At 42.7% G+C, this 23,185-nt stretch overlaps 2 protein-coding genes across 9 annotated transcripts in view; one reads left to right on the forward strand and one right to left on the reverse strand.

The window, feature by feature from the left end:
* Positions 1 to 3,470, forward strand: part of meis2a (Meis homeobox 2a) — an 83,286-nt gene extending 79,816 nt beyond the window's left edge. For all 3 annotated transcript variants that reach the window (XM_089119999.1, XM_089120001.1, XM_089120000.1), the window contains exon 13: positions 1,291 to 3,470. The gene's annotated coding sequence lies outside the window, so the exon portion shown is untranslated. The remainder of the gene's footprint in view (positions 1 to 1,290) is intronic.
* cdin1 (CDAN1 interacting nuclease 1) overlaps positions 1 to 23,185 on the reverse strand; it is a 92,782-nt gene that overhangs the window by 1,132 nt on the left and 68,465 nt on the right. For 5 of the 6 annotated variants that reach the window (XM_089120006.1, XM_089120005.1, XM_089120002.1 and 2 more), the window contains one exon: positions 8,918 to 9,149. In XM_089120006.1, coding sequence (XP_088976132.1) covers positions 8,945 to 9,149 — 205 coding nt within the window. In that variant the 3' untranslated portion in view covers positions 8,918 to 8,944. Of the gene's footprint in view, positions 1 to 6,304; positions 6,353 to 8,917; positions 9,150 to 23,185 lie in introns of those variants that run through there. The other variant, XM_089120004.1, reaches the window with a different exon arrangement.

The following is a 23,185-nucleotide window of genomic DNA, read 5'->3' on the forward strand; positions in this document are numbered from 1 at the left end:
GCCTCAATATAATAACACTTGGCTTGATTAAAAGAACCCTTTATATGTAAATAGACAGCGGGTTCCTGCAGGTCAGGATAGCGAAGCTGCGCGTTAATAGACTCAGAAACACGGCGAGCGTTCACTAAAACAGCCGCGGAGACAACATTTGCTCAGCTTGGGTAATTTTTAATACGGTGCGGGATAATTCTCAGACTATTTAATTACGTAACATATTTTATGCTTCATGAGCAATTAGATTAATAGCTTAATACGGAGGAATATTAGCCATCTCTGATTCGATTAAGCACAGGCACAATATGGTGTGTTTGCGGTGTAATTATGATGTGTGACGGAGCGATCAGAGAGGTGTGCTGTTGCTGGAGAACACACATCTACACCACGCCGCTTTTAACGGGAGCTTTCGCTAGCATCGTCGTGAGCTTTAATAAACACGTGCGCATCATAATCACGCCTGATGACCCTGGCGTGACCCCGACCCCTCCTGTTAATGACCCCGGGGTCACGGCACGAAACACTGACGTATCTAGATTCCCAACGCTACACACGTATCTCACTCGCGCACGATGGAGATATAAGCATTCAGAACTCACAGTCTCTTTTTTATGACATCACCGCTTCTCGACATTCACATCTCTACTATTGAATCCAGCGTATCGATTCGCTTCCATGCTGCTGTCAGTCTGTGAGGGAAACTAGACGCTATTGGCTATTTGACAAGGGGGAGGAGCCATTCAATAAGTCCCGCCTTAGCTTCTGTTTCAGTGGAAATTACGACAACGCATCAAACGAAGCTGCGCGATCAGCAACTCCAAGTTCAAGGGTTCGATTGATGCGTGATCGGTCAAATGAACTCAACATCATGTGAAGTGAATCTGATGCGCCAAAGTGTATCGTGGATAGTGACAATATATATTGTGTAATACATATGCAATATAAGTGTGTAAAAAGGTTACGTTAGCAATTATAGATAAAACACTTCAGCAAAACACGATCAGGTCAAAGTGTCGGAATAATTTTTGGTCCCAAATGTTTATAAATTTTACCTGTGCTTTGGATTTCATTCATCAAGTCCAAGCCTGTTCATTCACACACACACAATGATATATCACATTTTAATAATTTTGATCATATGTCTTGGGGTATCGCAGTAACGGCGTATCGTGAGTTCAGTATTGTGGCGCGTGTCGAATCATTAGACTCCTACGCCTTTATCAAAGTTCTCTCTTTGTTTGAATATCTCCAGCTGAATGTAGATGTTGCAGGTCTGACTATGTGTGTCTCTCTCAGGTCTGCGAGGAGTGCGTGTTCCTCAGCGTGGTCCTGTGGGCATGAGCATGGCATCACCGACCCACCAGTCGAACCCATCGACCCACCAAACCCACCGAACCCATCAACCCACCGGATCAACCGAATCCACCAAACCCGCTGGATCGTCCAAACCCACCAAATTCACCGAATCCACTAAATCCACAGAACCCACAAAATCCACCAAACCAACCAAACCCAATCAACTCACCGAACCAACCGAACCCATCGACCCACCGAATCAACCAAATCCACCGGATCGACCAAACCCACCAAACCCATCGACCCACCAAACCCACTGAATCCACCAAACCCACTGAAACCATCAACCAACCGGATTCACAGAGTCATGGATTGATAGAAACCCATCAACCCGCCAAACCCACCGAATCCACTAAATCCACAGAACCCACAAAATCCACCAAACCAACCAAACCCATCAACTCACCGAACCAACCGAACCCATCGATCCAACAAATCAACCAAATCCACCGGATTGACCAAACACATCGACCCACCAAATCCAACTAACCCACCAGATCGACCCACTGTATCCACTGAACCCAAACCACCGGATCAACCAAACCTACCAAACCCACTGAATCCACTGAACCAACTGAACCCAAACCACCGGATCAACCAAAACTACCAAACCCACTGAATCCACTGAACCAACTGAACCCAAACCACCGGATCAACCAAACCTACCAAACCCATCGACCCACCAAACCCGCCGAAACCATCAACCAACCGGATTCACAGAGTCATGGATTGATAGAAACCCATCAACCTGCCAAACCCACCGAACCCCTGGTCCTCCTCGACCCGTGTGGCCATGCTGATGCACAGACACCAGAACTGACCACGACTCTCCCGGACCCGACCAACACCATCCCGGATCGTGACCCGGACAAAAACCCCTCGAAAGATTTGTGAAGGAAAAGACAAAAGCGGTGAATTAGAAGCTTCACCTGGAATTCCAGTCGAGCTGTGATTGTTTTTTAATCTTGTGAATTTTGTTACTTCCGTTGCTGGAGGACCAAGAGCTGACGACGAAAACACTTTGTAAAGTCTTGGGTGTCTGTTCGAATCAACAGAGGATGTTTGAACTTGTTAATACACACACACACACACACACACACACACACACACACAGATGATAAAGAAGAAAAAGAAAAAAAAAGACAAAAGAGACTCCAAGAGTTCAAACTACTGTAGTATAAGCATAGAAACTAAATTAAATCTTGTACATTTGTATCACTCGCGTCATGTTCCCTGATCTAGTCCTAGAGTAAAGCCTGTTGTTCACACTGTGTGTGCTGATCCCGAAGCAGAGGAGCTCCGAACGCAGGAATACCCGGAGAACGGGGATCATTCCTCCTCCATCCGTTTCTGCCGACTGAAGCCGCTCTCTTCTTCTCTTCTCTTCTCCCTCATCCTTTCTTTCCTCATGCATTTCCCCCTTCTTTGGTCCATGAATGAATGTTGCCCTGTAGGTGAAGTTCTTCGTTTGAATTGCCTAAGCACTGGATTGTGTTGCTTTTATACGTTTTTATTTTATTATTAATATTATTATTATTATTATTAATATTATTAATTTTGTATCATGGACTCTCAGAGTAAGAGCCTTATGAAGGACGTGTTTCCTGGAGAATAAACAACATCCTACAGCAGTTTCAGCCTGGGGATCAATATATATATATATATATACATACCACGTGTGTATATAGTCTGCCATATATGGACGATACCAACACGCGGTTCTCTGGATTCTTTGGCACATACAGAAGAGAAGCGATCGCGATGTGAAAAACTTTTAAAGGATGAAAAAAAAAAGAACTTAAATTATGAACTCAAAGCTCGGAGAGAAGCTGAGAGAATATTGTAAGAAACTTCGTACAGAGTTCAGTCTATTAATTGTTTCATGTTAGATATTCTATGTGTTTACCTCAATTGAAGACGAATGTTTTTTGCTAGTTTCAGATCTGCTGTGGCATTGATATTGTATGTCCATGAACCCCTTCCTCTCTCAGCACGTGCTCCATAGAAGATGAATACTGTCTCCCAAAAACATTCAATACTTGTATGAGGACTGTGGCGTAATGTTTCAAAGGTGTTCAGTCACAAATGCTGTAATAAATATTTCATTTTTGATTTTGGTAGATTCTTGTGTGCTGTGCAGTGCGTTGCAAATGATATAAAAACCCGTATGTATTTAATCTGATTGCCGAGGTCGTCGAGTGTCGAGCAGTGTTGTTGTTAAAGCGGAGTGATGAGAGTCTCCGCGGCGCCTCCTGCTGGCTCAGCTCGGCATTCACACGACATTAGCCTACTTCAGAAAACCACCAATATGTCCATTAATAAACGCATTAATGGACATAATACTGATGACGACGCGCACGTGCGCAATTAAAACAAGACATTAAATGCGCTAAACACATTAAAACATTTCCAGAAAAATCGAGTGAAAAAAATAAAATACGTTCATAAGTAAATGTTTCAAGGGCTTGGTCATGTGAAAGTGGATCTTTCCTCATTATTTTAATGTTTATTATATTTTTCTGGATATTTACTGAAGGGTTCGTTTGCACGGAATGTCTCGTTTTAAAGCTCGATGCATAGGCTATAACATAAAACTGTATTTCTCCCAAAGCACGAGGTGTTTAATTATATACACAGCCCATTTACATTATTATTATTACTATTAATTAAAATATAGCACATCAACGGTAATAATTATTTACAAAATAATAGCATTGAAAATATGTGTCTATAACTAAATATCCAGTCGTTAAAATATAGATCGTGCTGTTTCTCCACACGAAATAAACAGCTTCATTTCTATTAATAAAATAAACTATGGATAAATAATATACAGTCTTTAAAATAAAGATTTGCGTTTTGCGCTGCGCGTGATATGCGATTTATTATCGACCTTTTATACACGCGTTTAATTCGCACAGATTCACAAACGGCCAAGTCTCATTTTAATGGATAAATTAATAAGCATTCGAGAAAAAAATAGATGTGCGAAAGTAAATAATAATTTAAAATAAATCTTTCGCCGAAAGATTTATTTTGAAATTGTATAATGTGAGAAATAATGATATAAGAAAGAAAGAAAGAAAGAAAGAAAGAAAGAAAGAAAGAAAGAAAGAAAGAAAGAAAGAAAGAAAGAAAGAAAGAAAGAAAGAAAAGAAGGAAAGTGAAAGGAACGCGGATCATTGTGAGCTGATTTTAATATTAATAGAGGACAGGAGGCGGACTGAATTGAGCCTGTGACAGGAATGATGGATGATCCAGCCTTCATCATCATCATCACCACCATCTTCCTCATGTCAGATCACGGGATGTGAGAACACAAAAGCACGCACACACACACACACACACACACACACAAACTCTTCACAAAACAAGGAGAAAACGAGCAAGGAAATTCGGATGCACGATTTGCACGCGCGTGTTTGTTCACGATCCCACTGATGAAGATGAAGATGAAGATGAACTCTTGTTTTCTACACGCATCGGCATTAATGCAGAGACCCTATTCGGCATCTGCTGTGTGTGTGTGTGTGTGTGTGTGTGTGTGTGTGTGTGTGTGTGTGTGTGTTTGCGGGGCCCCGGGGTCACGCGCAGAGGCCCCTGATCATTAATCACTGTCAGCATCACAGTGATTCTCTATTGATGAGGATAATGACATTAGCTCACAGTCACTGATCAATAATGCGACTCTCTCTCTCTCTCTCTCTCTCTCTCTCTCTCTCTCTCTCTCTCTCTCTCTCTCTCTCTCTCTCTCTCTCTCTCCTCCCTCTCTCTCTCTCTCTCTCTCTCTCTCTCTCTCTCTCTCTCTCTCTCTCTCTCTCTCTCTCTCTCTCTCTCTCTCTCTCTCTCCTTTCTTTCTGTTTTTCGTGTAAAAACGGTGTTCGGAGTAAAACAGCACGATCTGTAAAAACTACAGCATTATTTCACACTCCACCGAGAGAAACATCTCTAATAATTTAATAACTGAAGATTTCTTAAAAAAACACGCCATCGGCACAGAAATATATTTAGGCCTATATATATATATATATATATATATATTCACACCGACGATGAGGAAGATTTAAACGCATATTATGACGAGCCTGTGTGATATACATGCCTACAGTATCAGCATAAGCAATGGAACAAATGTTACGTGCTTCTTATTATTTTTTTAATTTAATATTGTTATTAATTTGAGTATCGTTAAAGTGGTTTTAAATATTTACTGTATTTTATGTATCTAGTTATTGTATTTCCAAATATGATTTAAATTATCGTTGTTGTTTTTTAAGGCTATACTTATTCTAACATAATGAAGAAACACAATCTGTGATTTATTAAATTTATTATAATTACTAATTATAATTCTCGAGTAACTCAGGATAAAGTCTCATGATTTTTGCGTGTGTGAGGATGATGATGTTCATGATGAAGAATCAGCAACAAAACATTAATATTTCTCATTGCATCTCAGCATACGGCATTAATAATAGCCTTATACTACTAATATTAGCCTAATAATAAAAAAAAAAAACAGAAAATGGCCGCACATGTCTGAGGGCTTAGAATTTCTGCCTTAAAATGATATAATAATGAATCATTAAAGACGGAGGAGCACAAATGCAGATCAAACGGAACAAAGATTATAATTCTATTAAATTACAGTCCCATCAGAAAATAAAATTCGCAGTAGCAAATATTGTAGTATATGAATGTATTTATTTGTGTGTGTGTGTGTGTGTGAGAGAGAGAGAGAGAGAAAATCAGTGTAAGTGTGTTGCGTATAAATGTGTGTGAGTGTGTTCAAACCCCGGAGCTCAACATCACAGCGACCCCTACAGGATGAGACATAAATTAATAAATAAGGGCGTGACGAAATATTTCTCAATCTCATCCTGTATTTTTCTAAATGAGTCGCGCGCTCGAGATCATGCTCAGTAAAGCATCACACACACACACACACTCCCTCAGTGAATCTGCTGCATGAGGATAACCCGTGTCTGATGAAGATCAGGATCTATAAAGAACAGAAACATCTGAATATTAATGCCATATTAGTGACATATTTCTTTATCGTCTTTATGGTTTTCTTATTATCACTGTAAATGTCATTAATATATTTCGCTTCACTCATATGACACAATTACTGTCGGTGAATGTGTGTGTTTCACATATGAAAACATTTAAGAGATTTGGATTTTTGAGACTCATTTAATTTATTTTAATTAATAACAACATTTAAAACGTGATATGCACCTTCATATAACAGCAATAATAATAATAATGCTACTAAATAGAGATATTATAACAACCTTTATGACAGATACTGTACGCAAATGTGTTTTTAGTTTCGGATTTATATAAAACACCAGTGTGTGTCCTAATTTACCAGTTCCCATTTTGAGTGTGTGTGTGTGGTAGTGAGTGTGCGAGTGTGTATGAGAGACAGAGAGTGATGTGTCTAAATGAGAGTTAGTGTGAGTGTGTGAAAGTAAGTGTGTGTGAGAGTGAGTGTGTGTGTGTGTGTGAGAGAGAGTTAGTGTTAGCATGTGTGTGTGAGTGAATTTCAGTGCCATGTCTCACTCTCTCTCTCTCTCACACACACACACACAGTGAAGAGTGACAAAATCACTGCAAAACTGCGGTTCGCAAACATTCAGAATAAAGGATGTCACTAATATAAACTAATAATATATTAGTAATATAATACTTATATATAATATAACGCTAAATATAACTCACACAGAGCATTTGTGGACAGTACGATTTTTTATTTGACAGAAATCAATAGGTTTATCCATCATGGACATATTCAACAGATCAAAAGTGACAGTTAAAGACATTTATAATGTTACACAAGATTATATTTCACATAAATGCTGTTCTTCTGAACTTTCTATTGTAAGAATCCTGAGAAATAAAATGCATGACGGACTCCTCAAAAACAAGAACTGTTCTCAACACTGATGATCATGAAGGTTCATCATATTCGAGTGTTTCACTGTATGTTTTAGCCGTTTGTCACTCATTAAACTCAGTGTGTGTGTGTGTGTGTGTGTGTGTCCACTGTAGGGAATGGCGCTCCTGGACTCACACTGACGTCAGAGAAGAGTCATCATCTAGAGAACATCATGTAATAACACACACTGCTAATACTAGCGTCCTTCAGTGAGTTTCAGCGTGTGTGTGTGTGTGTGTGTGTGCCGCTCATAATAACACACCTGCTGCTGTGCTGACAGATGAATATGTTAATAACTGAGCAGAAACAGCTGTGTATCCTCTGAACACCAGACCCGAGTCCAGCACACACTCCTCAACACTGATGGCCAATACACACGGCCTCCACTAGTGTGTGTGTGTTAATGTTCATATTTGAATAACAGCCCAAATAAATGTGTTCATCATATAGAGTGATCTCAGATTAAGTGCTTCATTCATATCTCGTAATAAACGTTTTGAAGCATCAGAGTTTAGGGTAAACTACGGACGCTCGTTTCCAACACACAATCCCACATCTGAAACAGAATTGCCACTTCTCATCTCATAAATGAGACTTTATAGCTCACAATTCTCATGTAAACTCACACTAGTGTGAAAACAAGGTCAGATTTGTGATGGCGGACACAAGCTGAACACACTCTCACTGGACGGCTGAGATCTCGGAGGGGTCATTCACACACATCTTCATGTTTATCTAGTAAAAGTCTTTCAGTGTAGTTGTGCAAACGTCCTCCAAACGCAGGAAGAACTTTGATATTGTTAGTAATATTTCACTTTACTTGATTATCAAACCATGAGCATCAAATATGACCATCAGGTTTATTAGTTCATCTCTCAATCATCACTGTATTGCATTGCATTATATGATTCAAAACTAGAACTTTGATCATTAAACTACGCATTTAAATATCAGCTTGCTGAGACGTTATTGACAGATATTGATACTTATATGTATTTAATGTCAGTATCTGCTATAATATTAGAAAGATCTTGTTGATTTACATTAAAAGCATCATCATTTCATCTTTGAGTCCATTTTAATAGGTTTGGGGCTCTGAAATAAAACTGGCGATATTCTCACTTTTATCATCGATAAACTTTTTTAAAAACAGTTTAATATTGAAATCATTACTTCAGTGAGCTCATTGTTTCCGCCTTTTATTATTACATTGTATAAATTAATACTTTTTTAGCTAACTAAAGTACATTTCTGAAATGCATAACCTCTGATAAGAGATGAGAGTAAACAGTAATGTGGACTCGTGCACTTTCACGTGTGTTGTAAAAAGCGCCACACAAATAAATGTGAGTTGAACTGAATTAATAAACTGTGCCATTATAAACCAAACAGATGTGTGTGACTGTGTGTGACTGTGTGTCAGGCTGTACAGGGTTAATGGAGACAGGAATCTCCTATATCTCTTATCTCTCCACGGCTCTCGACAGAAGAGGAAGTTTTGGAGAGCGTCACTCGAAGCCTCAGTAGATAAACACAATATATGAAGAACTCAACTTTATTACAGCAGAACACACACACACACACACACACACACTGAGTGAACGTGGAGCCGCCTGGCGTTACCTGCAGCTCCACACCCGTCGCTGGAGTTCACCGGGAGTTCAGGGCAGATGTTCGGCCGCTCTCTCGCTCCGCAGGAAAGCTGAATGGGCTTCCGGCTCCACACGGGGTCGGCCCGCGACACAGGGTCACGATGTCTGAGGGGAAGCCGTCCTTCAGCAGGATCCCTCGCTCGCGCTGGCAGTCCAGATCCGATAAAAACCCGTACCAGTAGATGACCAGACCCGGCCCGAACCTGCACACACACCGACGTACGATACGCTTTATGAACAACTTAACCATGTTTAACCAAAGTCTCAAAAACACGCTTTGAAATCGCTGGTGTTTCTGACGTCACAAACCACCTTGGAACCAATCAGATCAACGTGTGTGAGTCAACCAGTGGATCTCTGAATGAGTGGAGGCGGGGCACATACTAAATGAGGCGAGGGTGTCGAGTTACACTCAAGGCATGAAAAACATTTAAACATGTAATTTTATTGTTTGAAGGGATGAAATGATTGACTTTAACATCCGGTAACTGTTAGCCATCCAATTGACAACGACTAGCTGTTCAGTTCAGTTCTGCTCATGCGCTCGTGAACAATTCATGAGTGAATCAGTTCAGAAGATGTGCTCGTCTAAACTGAACTGCTGAAGACCTCTGATCCTCACTGGAAGATGCAGTGGATTGGATTGTGCCGTTTGCAAGGTTTTGTTCTTCATTTCCGCCACATCTTCCACTTTTATCTAGAGTACAGAGCCATATTTACAAAAGAACATAATATTTTCTTATGTTTGAAGCAACATATTAATTACGACTTCAGATAGCCCTCGATACAGTTAAAAAAACTGTAGATTTACAATAATCTGGGAATTATACACAAGCATAAACGTAGCGCTGATGAGCCAGCATTGAGTTTAAACCCAGGATTATCACAACTACTGTAACATCACACCGGATGGCATACATTCATGCTCTTCTACTGTTCTTTGGATGAGAAGGAAGGAAAACAAGTAGTTCATGGGCACATTGGATGTCATGGGGTCTGAAAAGAGTTGAGAAGACGAGCAGATAACAGCACCAGTGGCGAAGGGTTCGGGTTTAATACACACACTCGTAACCCCAGAGGGAGGCGTCCAAACACTGAAGGCAACAACACAAAGGCCACCGCATGTACTTCAATGCAAAGCTTCCATAAATAAAGTCATAAATGGACACAGGGCTCCAATTATAATCGAGGTCTATTATGTGGGCCACCGCTTCGCCACCTCAATCTGGCACAAGTATCGCTCGGGGGAAGTCAGTGATCTTTCAATAAACATCTAACTGCGTAAAGAGTCGGTGAAATTGTTTGTGAAATGTAGCTAATTTGTGTGGCGTTGGTGTTGGCTTTGGAGAGAGTGGGACGCCGCTGAGACACACTGCCATTAGCGTAACGAGCGCACGCTTCTGAGTTTAAAGCAGGTGCCATGCTGGTTAAAAAGGCATTTTAATGAGAGCGCAGCACTTAAGAACAAAAAGCTGAAAGGAGGTGCAGAGAGTGAGCCGGCCTCCTCCCCGTCAATGCACACACATAATCACAGCGTAATTGAATAACTAATTACAGCTCTCTGTGGTGTCATCTCAGATCCTGACAGCGTCCAGTGGACACCTTCCTCCATCTAAACACACTGGACTGAACCCTTTCTCCATCTAAACACAATGGACTGAGCCCTTTCTCCATCTAAACACTGGACTGAGCCCTTTCTCCATCTAAACACTGGACTGAGCCCTTTCTCCATCTAAACACACTGCACTGAACCCTTTCTCCATCTAAACACAATGGACTGAGCCCTTTCTCCATCTAAACACTGGACTGAGCCCTTTCTCCATCTAAACACTGCACTGAACCCTTTCTCCATCTAAACACACTGGACTGAACCCTTTCTCCGTCTAAACACACTGCACTGAACCCTTTCTCCATCTAAACACACTGCACTGAGCCCTTTCTCCATCTAAACACTGGACTGAGCCCTTTCTCCATCTAAACACACTGGACTGAACCCTTTCTCCATCTAAACACACTGGACTGAACCCTTTCTCCATCTAAACACACTGCACTGAACCCTTTCTCCATCTAAACACACTGCACTGAGCCCTTTCTCCATCTAAACACTGGACTGAGCCCTTTCTCCATCTAAACACACTGGACTGAACCCTTTCTCCATCTAAACACACTGGACTGAACCCTTTCTCCGTCTAAACACACTGCACTGAACCCTTTCTCCATCTAAACACACTGCACTGAGCCCTTTCTCCATCTAAACACTGGACTGAGCCCTTTCTCCATCTAAACACACTGGACTGAACCCTTTCTCCATCTAAACACACTGGACTGAACCCTTTCTCCGTCTAAACACACTGCACTGAAACCTTTCACCGTCTAAACACACTGCACTGAACCCTTTCTCCATCTAAACACACTGCACTGAGCCCTTTCTCCATCTAAACACTGGACTGAGCCCTTTCTCCATCTAAACACTGGACTGAGCCCTTTCTCCATCTAAATACACTGCACTGAACCCTTTCTCCATCTAAACACTGGACTGAACCCTTTCTCCGTCTAAACACACTGCACTGAACCCTTTCTCCATCTAAACACACTGCACTGAGCCCTTTCTCCATCTAAACACTGGACTGAGCCCTTTCTCCATCTAAACACACTGCACTGAACCCTTTCTCCATCTAAACACACTGCACTGAACCCTTTCTCCATCTAAACACTGGACTGAACCCTTTCTCCGTCTAAACACACTGCACTGAACCCTTTCTCCATCTAAACACACTGCAATGAGCCCTTTCTCCATCTAAACACTGGACTGAGCCCTTTCTCCATCTAAACACACTGGACTGAACCCTTTCTCCATCTAAACACACTGGACTGAAACCTTTCTCCATCTAAACACACTGCAATGAGCCCTTTCTCCATCTAAACACTGGACTGAGCCCTTTCTCCATCTAAACACACTGGACTGAACCCTTTCTCCATCTAAACACACTGCACTGAACCCTTTCTCCATCTAAACACACTGCACTGAACCCTTTCTCCATCTAAACACACTGCACTGAATTCTTTCTCCATCTAAACACACTGGACTGAGCCCTTTCTCCATCTAAACACACTGGACTGAACCCTTTCTCCATCTAAACACACTGGACTGAACCCTTTCTCCATCTAAACACACTGCACTGAGCCCTTTCTCCATCTAAACACACTGGACTGAACCCTTTCTCCATCTAAACACACTGCACTGAACCCTTTCTCCATCTAAACACACTGCACTGAACCCTTTCTCCATCTAAACACACTGGACTGAACCCTTTCTCCATCTAAACACTGGACTGAGCCCTTTCTCCATCTAAATACACTGCACTGAACCCTTTCTCCATCTAAACACTGGACTGAACCCTTTCTCCGTCTAAACACACTGCACTGAACCCTTTCTCCATCTAAACACACTGCACTGAGCCCTTTCTCCATCTAAACACTGGACTGAGCCCTTTCTCCATCTAAACACACTGCACTGAACCCTTTCTCCATCTAAACACACTGCACTGAACCCTTTCTCCATCTAAACACTGGACTGAACCCTTTCTCCGTCTAAACACACTGCACTGAACCCTTTCTCCATCTAAACACACTGCAATGAGCCCTTTCTCCATCTAAACACTGGACTGAGCCCTTTCTCCATCTAAACACTGGACTGAGCCCTTTCTCCATCTAAACACACTGGACTGAACCCTTTCTCCATCTAAACACACTGCACTGAACCCTTTCTCCATCTAAACACACTGCACTGAACCCTTTCTCCATCTAAACACACTGCACTGAATTCTTTCTCCATCTAAACACACTGGACTGAGCCCTTTCTCCATCTAAACACACTGGACTGAACCCTTTCTCCATCTAAACACACTGGACTGAACCCTTTCTCCATCTAAACACACTGCACTGAGCCCTTTCTCCATCTAAACACACTGGACTGAACCCTTTCTCCATCTAAACACACTGCACTGAACCCTTTCTCCATCTAAACACACTGCACTGAACCCTTTCTCCATCTAAACACACTGGACTGAACCCTTTCTCCATCTAAACACACTGCACTGAAACCTTTCTCCATCTAAACACTGCACTGAACCCTTTCTCCGTCTAAACACACTGCACTGAACCCTTTCTCCATCTAAACACACTGCACTGAAACCTTTCACCATCTAAACACACTGCACTGAACCCTTTCTCCATCTAAACACACTGCACTGAAACCTTTCTCCATCTAAACACACTGCACTGAGCCCTTTCTCCATCTAAACACTGGACTGAGCCCTTTCTCCATCTAAACACACTGGACTGAACCCTTTCTCCATCTAAACACACTGGACTGAACCCTTTCTCCGTCTAAACACACTGCACTGAAACCTTTCACCGTCTAAACACACTGCACTGAACCCTTTCTCCATCTAAACACTGGACTGAACCCTTTCTCCATCTAAACACACTGGACTGAAACCTTTCTCCATCTAAACACACTGGACTGAAACCTTTCTCCATCTAAACACACTGGACTGAACCCTTTCTCCATCTAAACACACTGGACTGAAACCTTTCTCCATCTAAACACACTGCAATGAGCCCTTTCTCCATCTAAACACTGGACTGAGCCCTTTCTCCATCTAAACACACTGGACTGAACCCTTTCTCCATCTAAACACACTGCACTGAACCCTTTCTCCATCTAAACACACTGCACTGAACCCTTTCTCCATCTAAACACACTGCACTGAATTCTTTCTCCATCTAAACACACTGGACTGAGCCCTTTCTCCATCTAAACACACTGGACTGAACCCTTTCTCCATCTAAACACACTGGACTGAACCCTTTCTCCATCTAAACACACTGCACTGAGCCCTTTCTCCATCTAAACACACTGGACTGAACCCTTTCTCCATCTAAACACACTGCACTGAACCCTTTCTCCATCTAAACACACTGCACTGAACCCTTTCTCCATCTAAACACACTGGACTGAACCCTTTCTCCATCTAAACACTGGACTGAGCCCTTTCTCCATCTAAATACACTGCACTGAACCCTTTCTCCATCTAAACACTGGACTGAACCCTTTCTCCGTCTAAACACACTGCACTGAACCCTTTCTCCATCTAAACACACTGCACTGAGCCCTTTCTCCATCTAAACACTGGACTGAGCCCTTTCTCCATCTAAACACACTGCACTGAACCCTTTCTCCATCTAAACACACTGCACTGAACCCTTTCTCCATCTAAACACTGGACTGAACCCTTTCTCCGTCTAAACACACTGCACTGAACCCTTTCTCCATCTAAACACACTGCAATGAGCCCTTTCTCCATCTAAACACTGGACTGAGCCCTTTCTCCATCTAAACACTGGACTGAGCCCTTTCTCCATCTAAACACACTGGACTGAACCCTTTCTCCATCTAAACACACTGCACTGAACCCTTTCTCCATCTAAACACACTGCACTGAACCCTTTCTCCATCTAAACACACTGCACTGAATTCTTTCTCCATCTAAACACACTGGACTGAGCCCTTTCTCCATCTAAACACACTGGACTGAACCCTTTCTCCATCTAAACACACTGGACTGAACCCTTTCTCCATCTAAACACACTGCACTGAGCCCTTTCTCCATCTAAACACACTGGACTGAACCCTTTCTCCATCTAAACACACTGCACTGAACCCTTTCTCCATCTAAACACACTGCACTGAACCCTTTCTCCATCTAAACACACTGGACTGAACCCTTTCTCCATCTAAACACACTGCACTGAAACCTTTCTCCATCTAAACACTGCACTGAACCCTTTCTCCGTCTAAACACACTGCACTGAACCCTTTCTCCATCTAAACACACTGCACTGAAACCTTTCACCATCTAAACACACTGCACTGAACCCTTTCTCCATCTAAACACACTGCACTGAAACCTTTCTCCATCTAAACACACTGCACTGAGCCCTTTCTCCATCTAAACACACTGCACTGAGCCCTTTCTCCATCTAAACACTGGACTGAGCCCTTTCTCCATCTAAACACACTGGACTGAACCCTTTCTCCATCTAAACACACTGGACTGAACCCTTTCTCCGTCTAAACACACTGCACTGAAACCTTTCACCGTCTAAACACACTGCACTGAACCCTTTCTCCGTCTAAACACACTGCACTGAACCCTTTCTCCATCTAAACACACTGCACTGAACCCTTTCTCCATCTAAACACACTGGACTGAACCCTTTCTCCATCTAAACACACTGCACTGAACCCTTTCTCCATCTAAACACACTGCACTGAACCCTTTCTCCATCTAAACACTGCACTGAACCCTTTCTAGGAAGGGGCTAGGGAAAAAAAAGCCAACCTGATGGCTTCATGATCCAGACTGAACCTGAAAATCACTCATAATATGAAGGGACTCACTGGTGACTCAATGGTCAGAAAGGGCTTCCTCTCCTCTCAGCTGGTGATTAATCAGTGTTTATTTATAGGGCTTGAACCGGGTCGCAGGGGGCGAGAGAGAGAGAGAGACTCAAGGACGATATCAGCACGCTAACCAGCGTCTCGCATATTTCCCCGGTCCAGCCCGAGGGCCAGCGTTCAGCAACACGATCACGATAACCAAAGGCCTTCGCACAAACAGGATGTTTAAAGAGAGCATGAGACACAGCCTCCAACGGACGACGATAAATAAACAATGTGTCCTACTCCATAAATATCACAAGGTGAACATCCTGACGTCCTCGGTTTCGTTGTGTTCGAGCTGTTGTTCCTGAAGACCCTCCAAAGAGGAAAACACAATCACTGCGATTACGCCGTAAAGAGCCAGTGATCGTCCTTCAGGTATAACTCTACACGACATGTTCATCCGTCTTGCTGATGAGGTTTCAGTTCAGTAGTGAGGTTGTTTATTTAACCCAGCATAATGGGTTGATTCATTTTTACTATTGAACTGGCTTTTTTTACTGCATGAATTCATTTTAATGGATTAATTTACAGCAATTCCTCTAAAAAAATACTCCCCTGGTTAGCATGATCATTATTTTCGATCATATTATACAGTATAACATATTTTATAATACACTTTACATACATTTAAGCTCATTTAACAAATTTTAGAAGTAAAAATTAAAGCATTTAGAAGTAATTCAAGTATAATCGACCAGTCTCTGGGTTACACAAAAACTACTCAAACACTGGGTTGTTACGTCTGACCCAGGATCTGGGTTACACAAAAACTACCCAAACACTGGGTTGTTGTGTCTGACCCAGCATCTGGGTAACACAAAAACTACCCAAACACTGGGTTGTTGCGTCTGACTCAGGATCTGGTTTACACAAAAACTACTCAAACACTGGGTTGTTGCGTCTGACTCAGGATCTGGTTTACACAAAAACTACTCAAACACTGGGTTGTTGCGTCTGACTCAGGATCTGGTTTACACAAAAACTACCCAAACACTGGGTTGTTGCGTCTGACCCAGGATCTGGGTAACACAAAAACTACCCAAACACTGGGTTGTTGCGTCTGACTCAGGATCTGGTTTACACAAAAACTACCCAAACACTGGGTTGTTACGTCTGACCCAAGATCTGGGTTACACAAAAACTACCCAAACACTGGGTTGTTGCGTCTGACCCAAGATCTGGGTTACACAAAAACTACCCAAACACTGGGTTGTTGCGTCTGACTCAGGATCTGGGTTACACAAAAACTACCCAAACACTGGGTTGTTACGTCTGACCCAGGATCTGGATTACACAAAAACTACCCAAACACTGGGTTGTTACGTCTGACCCAGGATCTGGGTTACACAAAAACTACCCAAACACTGGGTTGTTGCGTCTAACCCAAGATCTGGGTTACACAAAAACTACTCAAACACTGGGTTGTTACGTCTGACCCAGGATCTGGGTTACACAAAAACTACTCAAACACTGGGTTGTTACGTCTGACCCAGGATCTGGGTTACACAAAAACTACTCAAACACTGGGTTGTTCCGTCTGACCCAGGATCTGGGTTACACAAAAACTACCCAAACACTGGGTTGTTACGTCTGACCCAGGATCTGGGTTACACAAAAACTACCCAAACACTGGGTTGTTGCGTCTGACCCAAGATCTGGGTTACACAAAAACTACCCAAACACTGGGTTGTTACGTCTGACCCAGGATCTGGGTTACACAAAAACTACCCAAACACTGGGTTGTTACGTCTGACTCAGGATCTGGGTTACACAAAAACTACTCAAACACTGGGTTGTTGCGTCTGACCCAGGATCTGGGTTACACAAAAACTACTCAAACACTGGGTTGTTGCGTCTGACCCAGGATCTGGGTTACACAAAAACTACCCAAACACTGGGTTGTTGCGTCTGACCCAAGATCTGGGTTACACAAAAACTACCCAAACACTGGGTTGTTACGTCTGACCCAGGATCTGGGTTACACAAAAACTACCCAAACACTGGGTTGTTACGTCTGACTCAGGATCTGGGTTACACAAAAACTACTCAAACACTGGGTTGTTGCGTCTGACCCAGGATCTGGGTTACACAAAAACTACCCAAACACTGGGTTGCTGCGTCTGACCCAGGATCTGGGTTACACAAAAACTACCCAAACACTGGGTTGTTGTGTCTGACCCAGCATCTGGGTAACACAAAAACTACCCAAACACTGGGTTGTTGCGTCTGACTCAGGATCTGGTTTACACAAAAACTACTCAAACACTGGGTTGTTACGTCTGACCCAAGATCTGGGTTACACAAAAACTACCCAAACACTGGGTTGTTACGTCTGACCCAGGATCTGGGTTACACAAAAACTACCCAAACACTGGGTTGTTGCGTCTGACCCAAGATCTGGGTTACACAAAAACTACCCAAACACTGGGTTGTTGCGTCTGACTCAGGATCTGGGTTACACAAAAACTACCCAAACACTGGGTTGTTGCGTCTGACCCAGGATCTGGGTTACACAAAAACTACCCAAACACTGGGTTGTTACGTCTGACACAGGATCCGGGTAACACAAAAACTACCCAAAGACTGGGTTGTTACGTCTAACCCAAGATCTGGGTTACACAAAAACTACCCAAACACTGGGTTGTTACGTCTGACCCAGGATCTGGGTTACACAAAAACTACCCAAAGACTGGGTTGTTACGTCTAACCCAAGATCTGGATTACACAAAAACTACCCAAACACTGGGTTGTTACGTCTGACCCAGGATCTGGGTTACACAAAAACTACCCAAAACACTGGGTTGTTACGTCTGACCCAGGATCTGGGTTACACAAAAACTACCCAAACACTGGGTTGTTACGTCTGACCCAGGATCTGGGTTACACAAAAACTACCCAAACACTGGGTTGTTGCGTCTGACTCAGGATCTGGGTTACACAAAAACTACTCAAACACTGGGTTGTTGCGTCTGACCCAGGATCTGGGTTACACAAAAACTACTCAAACACTGGGTTGTTACGTCTGACCCAAGATCTGGGTTACACAAAAACTACCCAAACACTGGGTTGTTGCGTCTGACTCAGGATCTGGGTTACACAAAAACTACCCAAACACTGGGTTGTTACGTCTGACCCAGGATCTGGATTACACAAAAACTACCCAAACACTGGGTTGTTACGTCTGACCCAGGATCTGGGTTACACAAAAACTACCCAAACACTGGGTTGTTACGTCTGACACAGGATCCGGGTAACACAAAAACTACCCAAAGACTGGGTTGTTACGTCTAACCCAAGATCTGGGTTACACAAAAACTACCCAAACACTGGGTTGTTACGTCTGACCCAGGATCTGGGTAACACAAAAACTACCCAAAGACTGGGTTGTTACGTCTAACCCAAGATCTGGATTACACAAAAACTACCCAAACACTGGGTTGTTACGTCTGACCCAGGATCTGGGTTACACAAAAACTACCCAAACACTGGGTTGTTACGTCTGACCCAGGATCTGGGTTACACAAAAACTACCCAAACACTAGGTTTTTACGTCTGACCCAGGAGCTGGGTTACACAAAAACTACCCAAACACTGGGTTGTTGCGTCTGACTCAGGATCTGGGTTACACAAAAACTACTCAAACACTGGGTTGTTGCGTCTGACCCAGGATCTGGGTTACACAAAAACTACCCAAACACTGGGTTGTTGCGTCTGACCCAAGATCTGGGTTACACAAAAACTACCCAAACACTGGGTTGTTACGTCTGACTCAGGATCTGGGTTACACAAAAACTACTCAAACACTGGGTTGTTGCGTCTGACCCAGGATCTGGGTTACACAAAAACTACCCAAACACTGGGTTGCTGCGTCTGACCCAGGATCTGGGTTACACAAAAACTACCCAAACACTGGGTTGTTGTGTCTGACCCAGCATCTGGGTAACACAAAAACTACCCAAACACTGGGTTGTTGCGTCTGACTCAGGATCTGGTTTACACAAAAACTACTCAAACACTGGGTTGTTACGTCTGACCCAAGATCTGGGTTACACAAAAACTACCCAAACACTGGGTTGTTACGTCTGACCCAGGATCTGGGTTACACAAAAACTACCCAAACACTGGGTTGTTACGTCTGACCCAGGATCTGGGTTACACAAAAACTACCCAAACACTGGGTTGTTGCGTCTGACTCAGGATCTGGGTTACACAAAAACTACCCAAACACTGGGTTGTTACGTCTGACCCAGGATCTGGATTACACAAAAACTACCCAAACACTGGGTTGTTACGTCTGACCCAGGATCTGGGTTACACAAAAACTACCCAAACACTGGGTTGTTACGTCTGACACAGGATCCGGGTAACACAAAAACTACCCAAAGACTGGGTTGTTACGTCTAACCCAAGATCTGGGTTACACAAAAACTACTCAAACACTGGGTTGTTACGTCTGACAAAGGACCTGGGTAGAAAAAAACCCCCAATATATTTTAGAGTGTGTGTTGCCGCTGCTGAACCCGGACGTGAGGTGGCTGAAATTGTGAACAGTGGTAAAGCGATTAAAGCAGGATTAAAGTGCTGGATCTAAAAGCCTGGGAAACACCCGTGACCCTGCGGACTCGAGGCGCTCTGGACCTTTACAGCTCATGTCTCATTTAGTCCCATCAGGGGCGGCTAACGGCCGCTCGAACCCTGAACCGCCACACATATTGATAAGCTCATTAATGCGTCAGGATAAGAGTGCCGCTCTATCCGCCATGTGGCCGTAATTGCAGAAATCTGTTGGGTGCTCATTATCTGGTGCGTATGGATTAATAATGGCCAGGCTATCGGTGAGGTGAGACCCAATAAACGCCTGACCTGTGTGTGATAATGACTGTGGAGATGGCACTTCCAGATTTAGCCACATCATTTCCTCCAATGACAGCATGGAGAGCTGGGAAGGTGACGGCAGACAGAAGTGAAAACTCAGGAAAGGTGAATATGCAGATCACGAACCTTCGCTCCACACACAAAAAAATGATAGAGCATCCAAAAATGATGTCAGGAAGGGGATATGAGTTAAGTTCAATTAAACTAAATATGAGAAAATCAGATATAAATGAAATATGAGAAAAATATATTTTAATACGTTAAATATGAGGGAAAAACAAAACACTAAATTTGGTTAAGGTATTTATCTGACTAAATTATTTGGCAAAAAAGGCAAACTACAGCTTACAGATTTTATTTTACTATGCAAAAAATGCGAAAGAAGACATTGACTAAAATATAATCAGTTATTAATATTTTGCTGGTTCATTATTTCTTTGCATGACAGCCTGATAATGTCTCACAATTTGTCATGTTTCATTGCGCTGTCATCACATATAAAACAATCAACTCCAAGCACAACTACACACTATATATATGTATATACAGTATATACTTTCAATCAAGATTCATATTAGATTGAGCTGTAATACAGTCGTTTTAATCGTATTCCAATAAAACAATTCTGTAATAGGGCCTTTTAATATAGACGGAATAATATGAGCGGAATAATTATGAGCATTTGGGGTCATTCCTGAAATTTCCTTCTGATTTGGGGGTTTGAAGAGATTCCCCCGTGAAGTTTGACACGTGCAGAAATCCACCCAGCGATAGACAAATGAAAGGGGGAAACTGTGCCGAAATCTCTCAGTTCCTTCCTGACACACACTCAGCTGATCAGATGAAGATCCACGAGGGTGTCCTGCTCATATCTGACCAGAGGAAGCTCCCCAACGGGCCGAGGGCTCGTAAGAGGCTGACCTCTGACCTCAGACCTCAGATCGAGTGTCGGATGACCTGCAGTTCAGCGCTGCGTTCCATCACTTAAACGGCTGAAAGCTTTCATTAACAGACTCTTTACATTACAGCACAGACCTGATGCAGGCAAAGCTCCAAAAGCCCAGTTCAAAATGCAGATAATAATCATCAAAATGATTTTTAAAAACGGTACAATCAATTAGTCAAGACAAATGAGTAAAAAACACTTGTTTTCCAGAGGAGACGATGGTGTGGTCCTGTAACCTGTTAGGCTGAACTCCCAGCAGCCCCGGTGGATAATGAGCGCTCTCTCTGGGGACATCCACACAAATCCCCTCAGAAGCCCAGCACTCGGAGTCGCGTCTAATCCCGCTCTTCAGCCCGATCGCTAATGTGTTTCCAATTAGTGCTGCGCTGGGTCTGTAATCAGCAGAGTAACCCGAGAGCCGGAGCCTGGAGTGACCAGCGGATACACACACACTACTGAACACGACCGACACACTCTTTGGAAAACCTCAATCAGGTTTACACCGCAAACAACATTACAATACCAATAAACGTGCTGGGAGGATCCACTCTTTCTTTTCTTTAAAGCATAAACTCACTTCATTTTCATACAAACTGAAATGTTTCGATATTTGTAGCGGAAAACAAAACAGATTTTTTTTGCAGCGTAGGTCATGAAACTATTCGTTCATAAAGCTGCGTTGAAATTGTGTGTCCTGTAAAAATCGCTATACAAATACACTTAACTTTATTAATTCGTCTGAATAAAGTTATGTACCCTAATTTATGTGATTGTAATGCAATTTTCTAGCTATATCATACAAAGCATTTAAAGGTTAGTACGCCAGAATAATGGATAACAGGGTTGACAAGTATGGAAGTATTATATCTCTCAATTCTGACATTATAACTCGCAATTGAGAGAAAAAAGTCAGAATTGTGAGTCAAAAAGTCGCCATTAACTCTTATTTCTCTATTCTGTGGCGGAAACAAGCTTCCATACAAATGACAGATCGCTCATAAATTATTATTATTTGACAATAACTTATAAGCTATATAAATCACATCACCTATGTATAAGAACCTGAAGGAACGTCAAGTGTGTGTAACGGGTGAAAATACAGCAGTTGATATTGAGATTTGTACAGAGGCCAACATCACCAGATCATAATGCAGACATTGTTTAAAACTATATCTGAGTCTATATCTAAAACGAGCTACTTCCTAAGCTTTACGTCTCTCTAGAAATAATCCTATAAAAAAACCATCTTTCAGCGCTGAATCATTGCGTTCCCGGAGGAAGAGGTGTGTAAGCTGTCTGTCAGACATCCAGGACAGAAAACACCGGAAAGGACCCTATAAATAAGTGAAGCCCATCCAGAGACTGTCCAATGAGGAACAGGCCTGGCTCTCGTCCAACGCCACCTCACACACACACACACATCTGAGCGGCTCCTTCACACCACAGCTCTGATAACTCAGGAGTAGGAAAGTCACTGTGGAAACAGCTCTTATGTGTGTGTGTGTGTGTGTGTGTGTGTATATAGGGTGCCCTGCCCATTCAGAAGCATCAGATCATGATCCTCTCAGTGTTCTGAAGGTCGCGACCCGTCTGGGTGGGAACCAAGGCCTCTCACACACACATAAACACACAGACTCAAAGAAAACAGCGCAGCTCCACAGTTACACACTGAGTCTGATGACAGGACTTCACCGAGCCTGCTCAAACTAACAAAACTCAACTTTCATTCAACTCGTCTTCTACTCTACTCACCATCTACTCCACTCTACTCTACTCTACTCCACTCTACTGTACTCTACATATAGTCTACTCACCATCTACTCCACTCTACTCTACTCTACTCCACTCTACTGTACTCTACTCTACATATAGTCTACTCACCATCTACTCGCCCTCTACCCAACTCA

This window comes from Pimephales promelas, chromosome 15, assembly GCF_988280905.1.
Source record: "Pimephales promelas chromosome 15, fPimPro1.hap1.1, whole genome shotgun sequence".
NCBI classification, from domain to species: domain Eukaryota; kingdom Metazoa; phylum Chordata; class Actinopteri; order Cypriniformes; family Leuciscidae; genus Pimephales; species Pimephales promelas.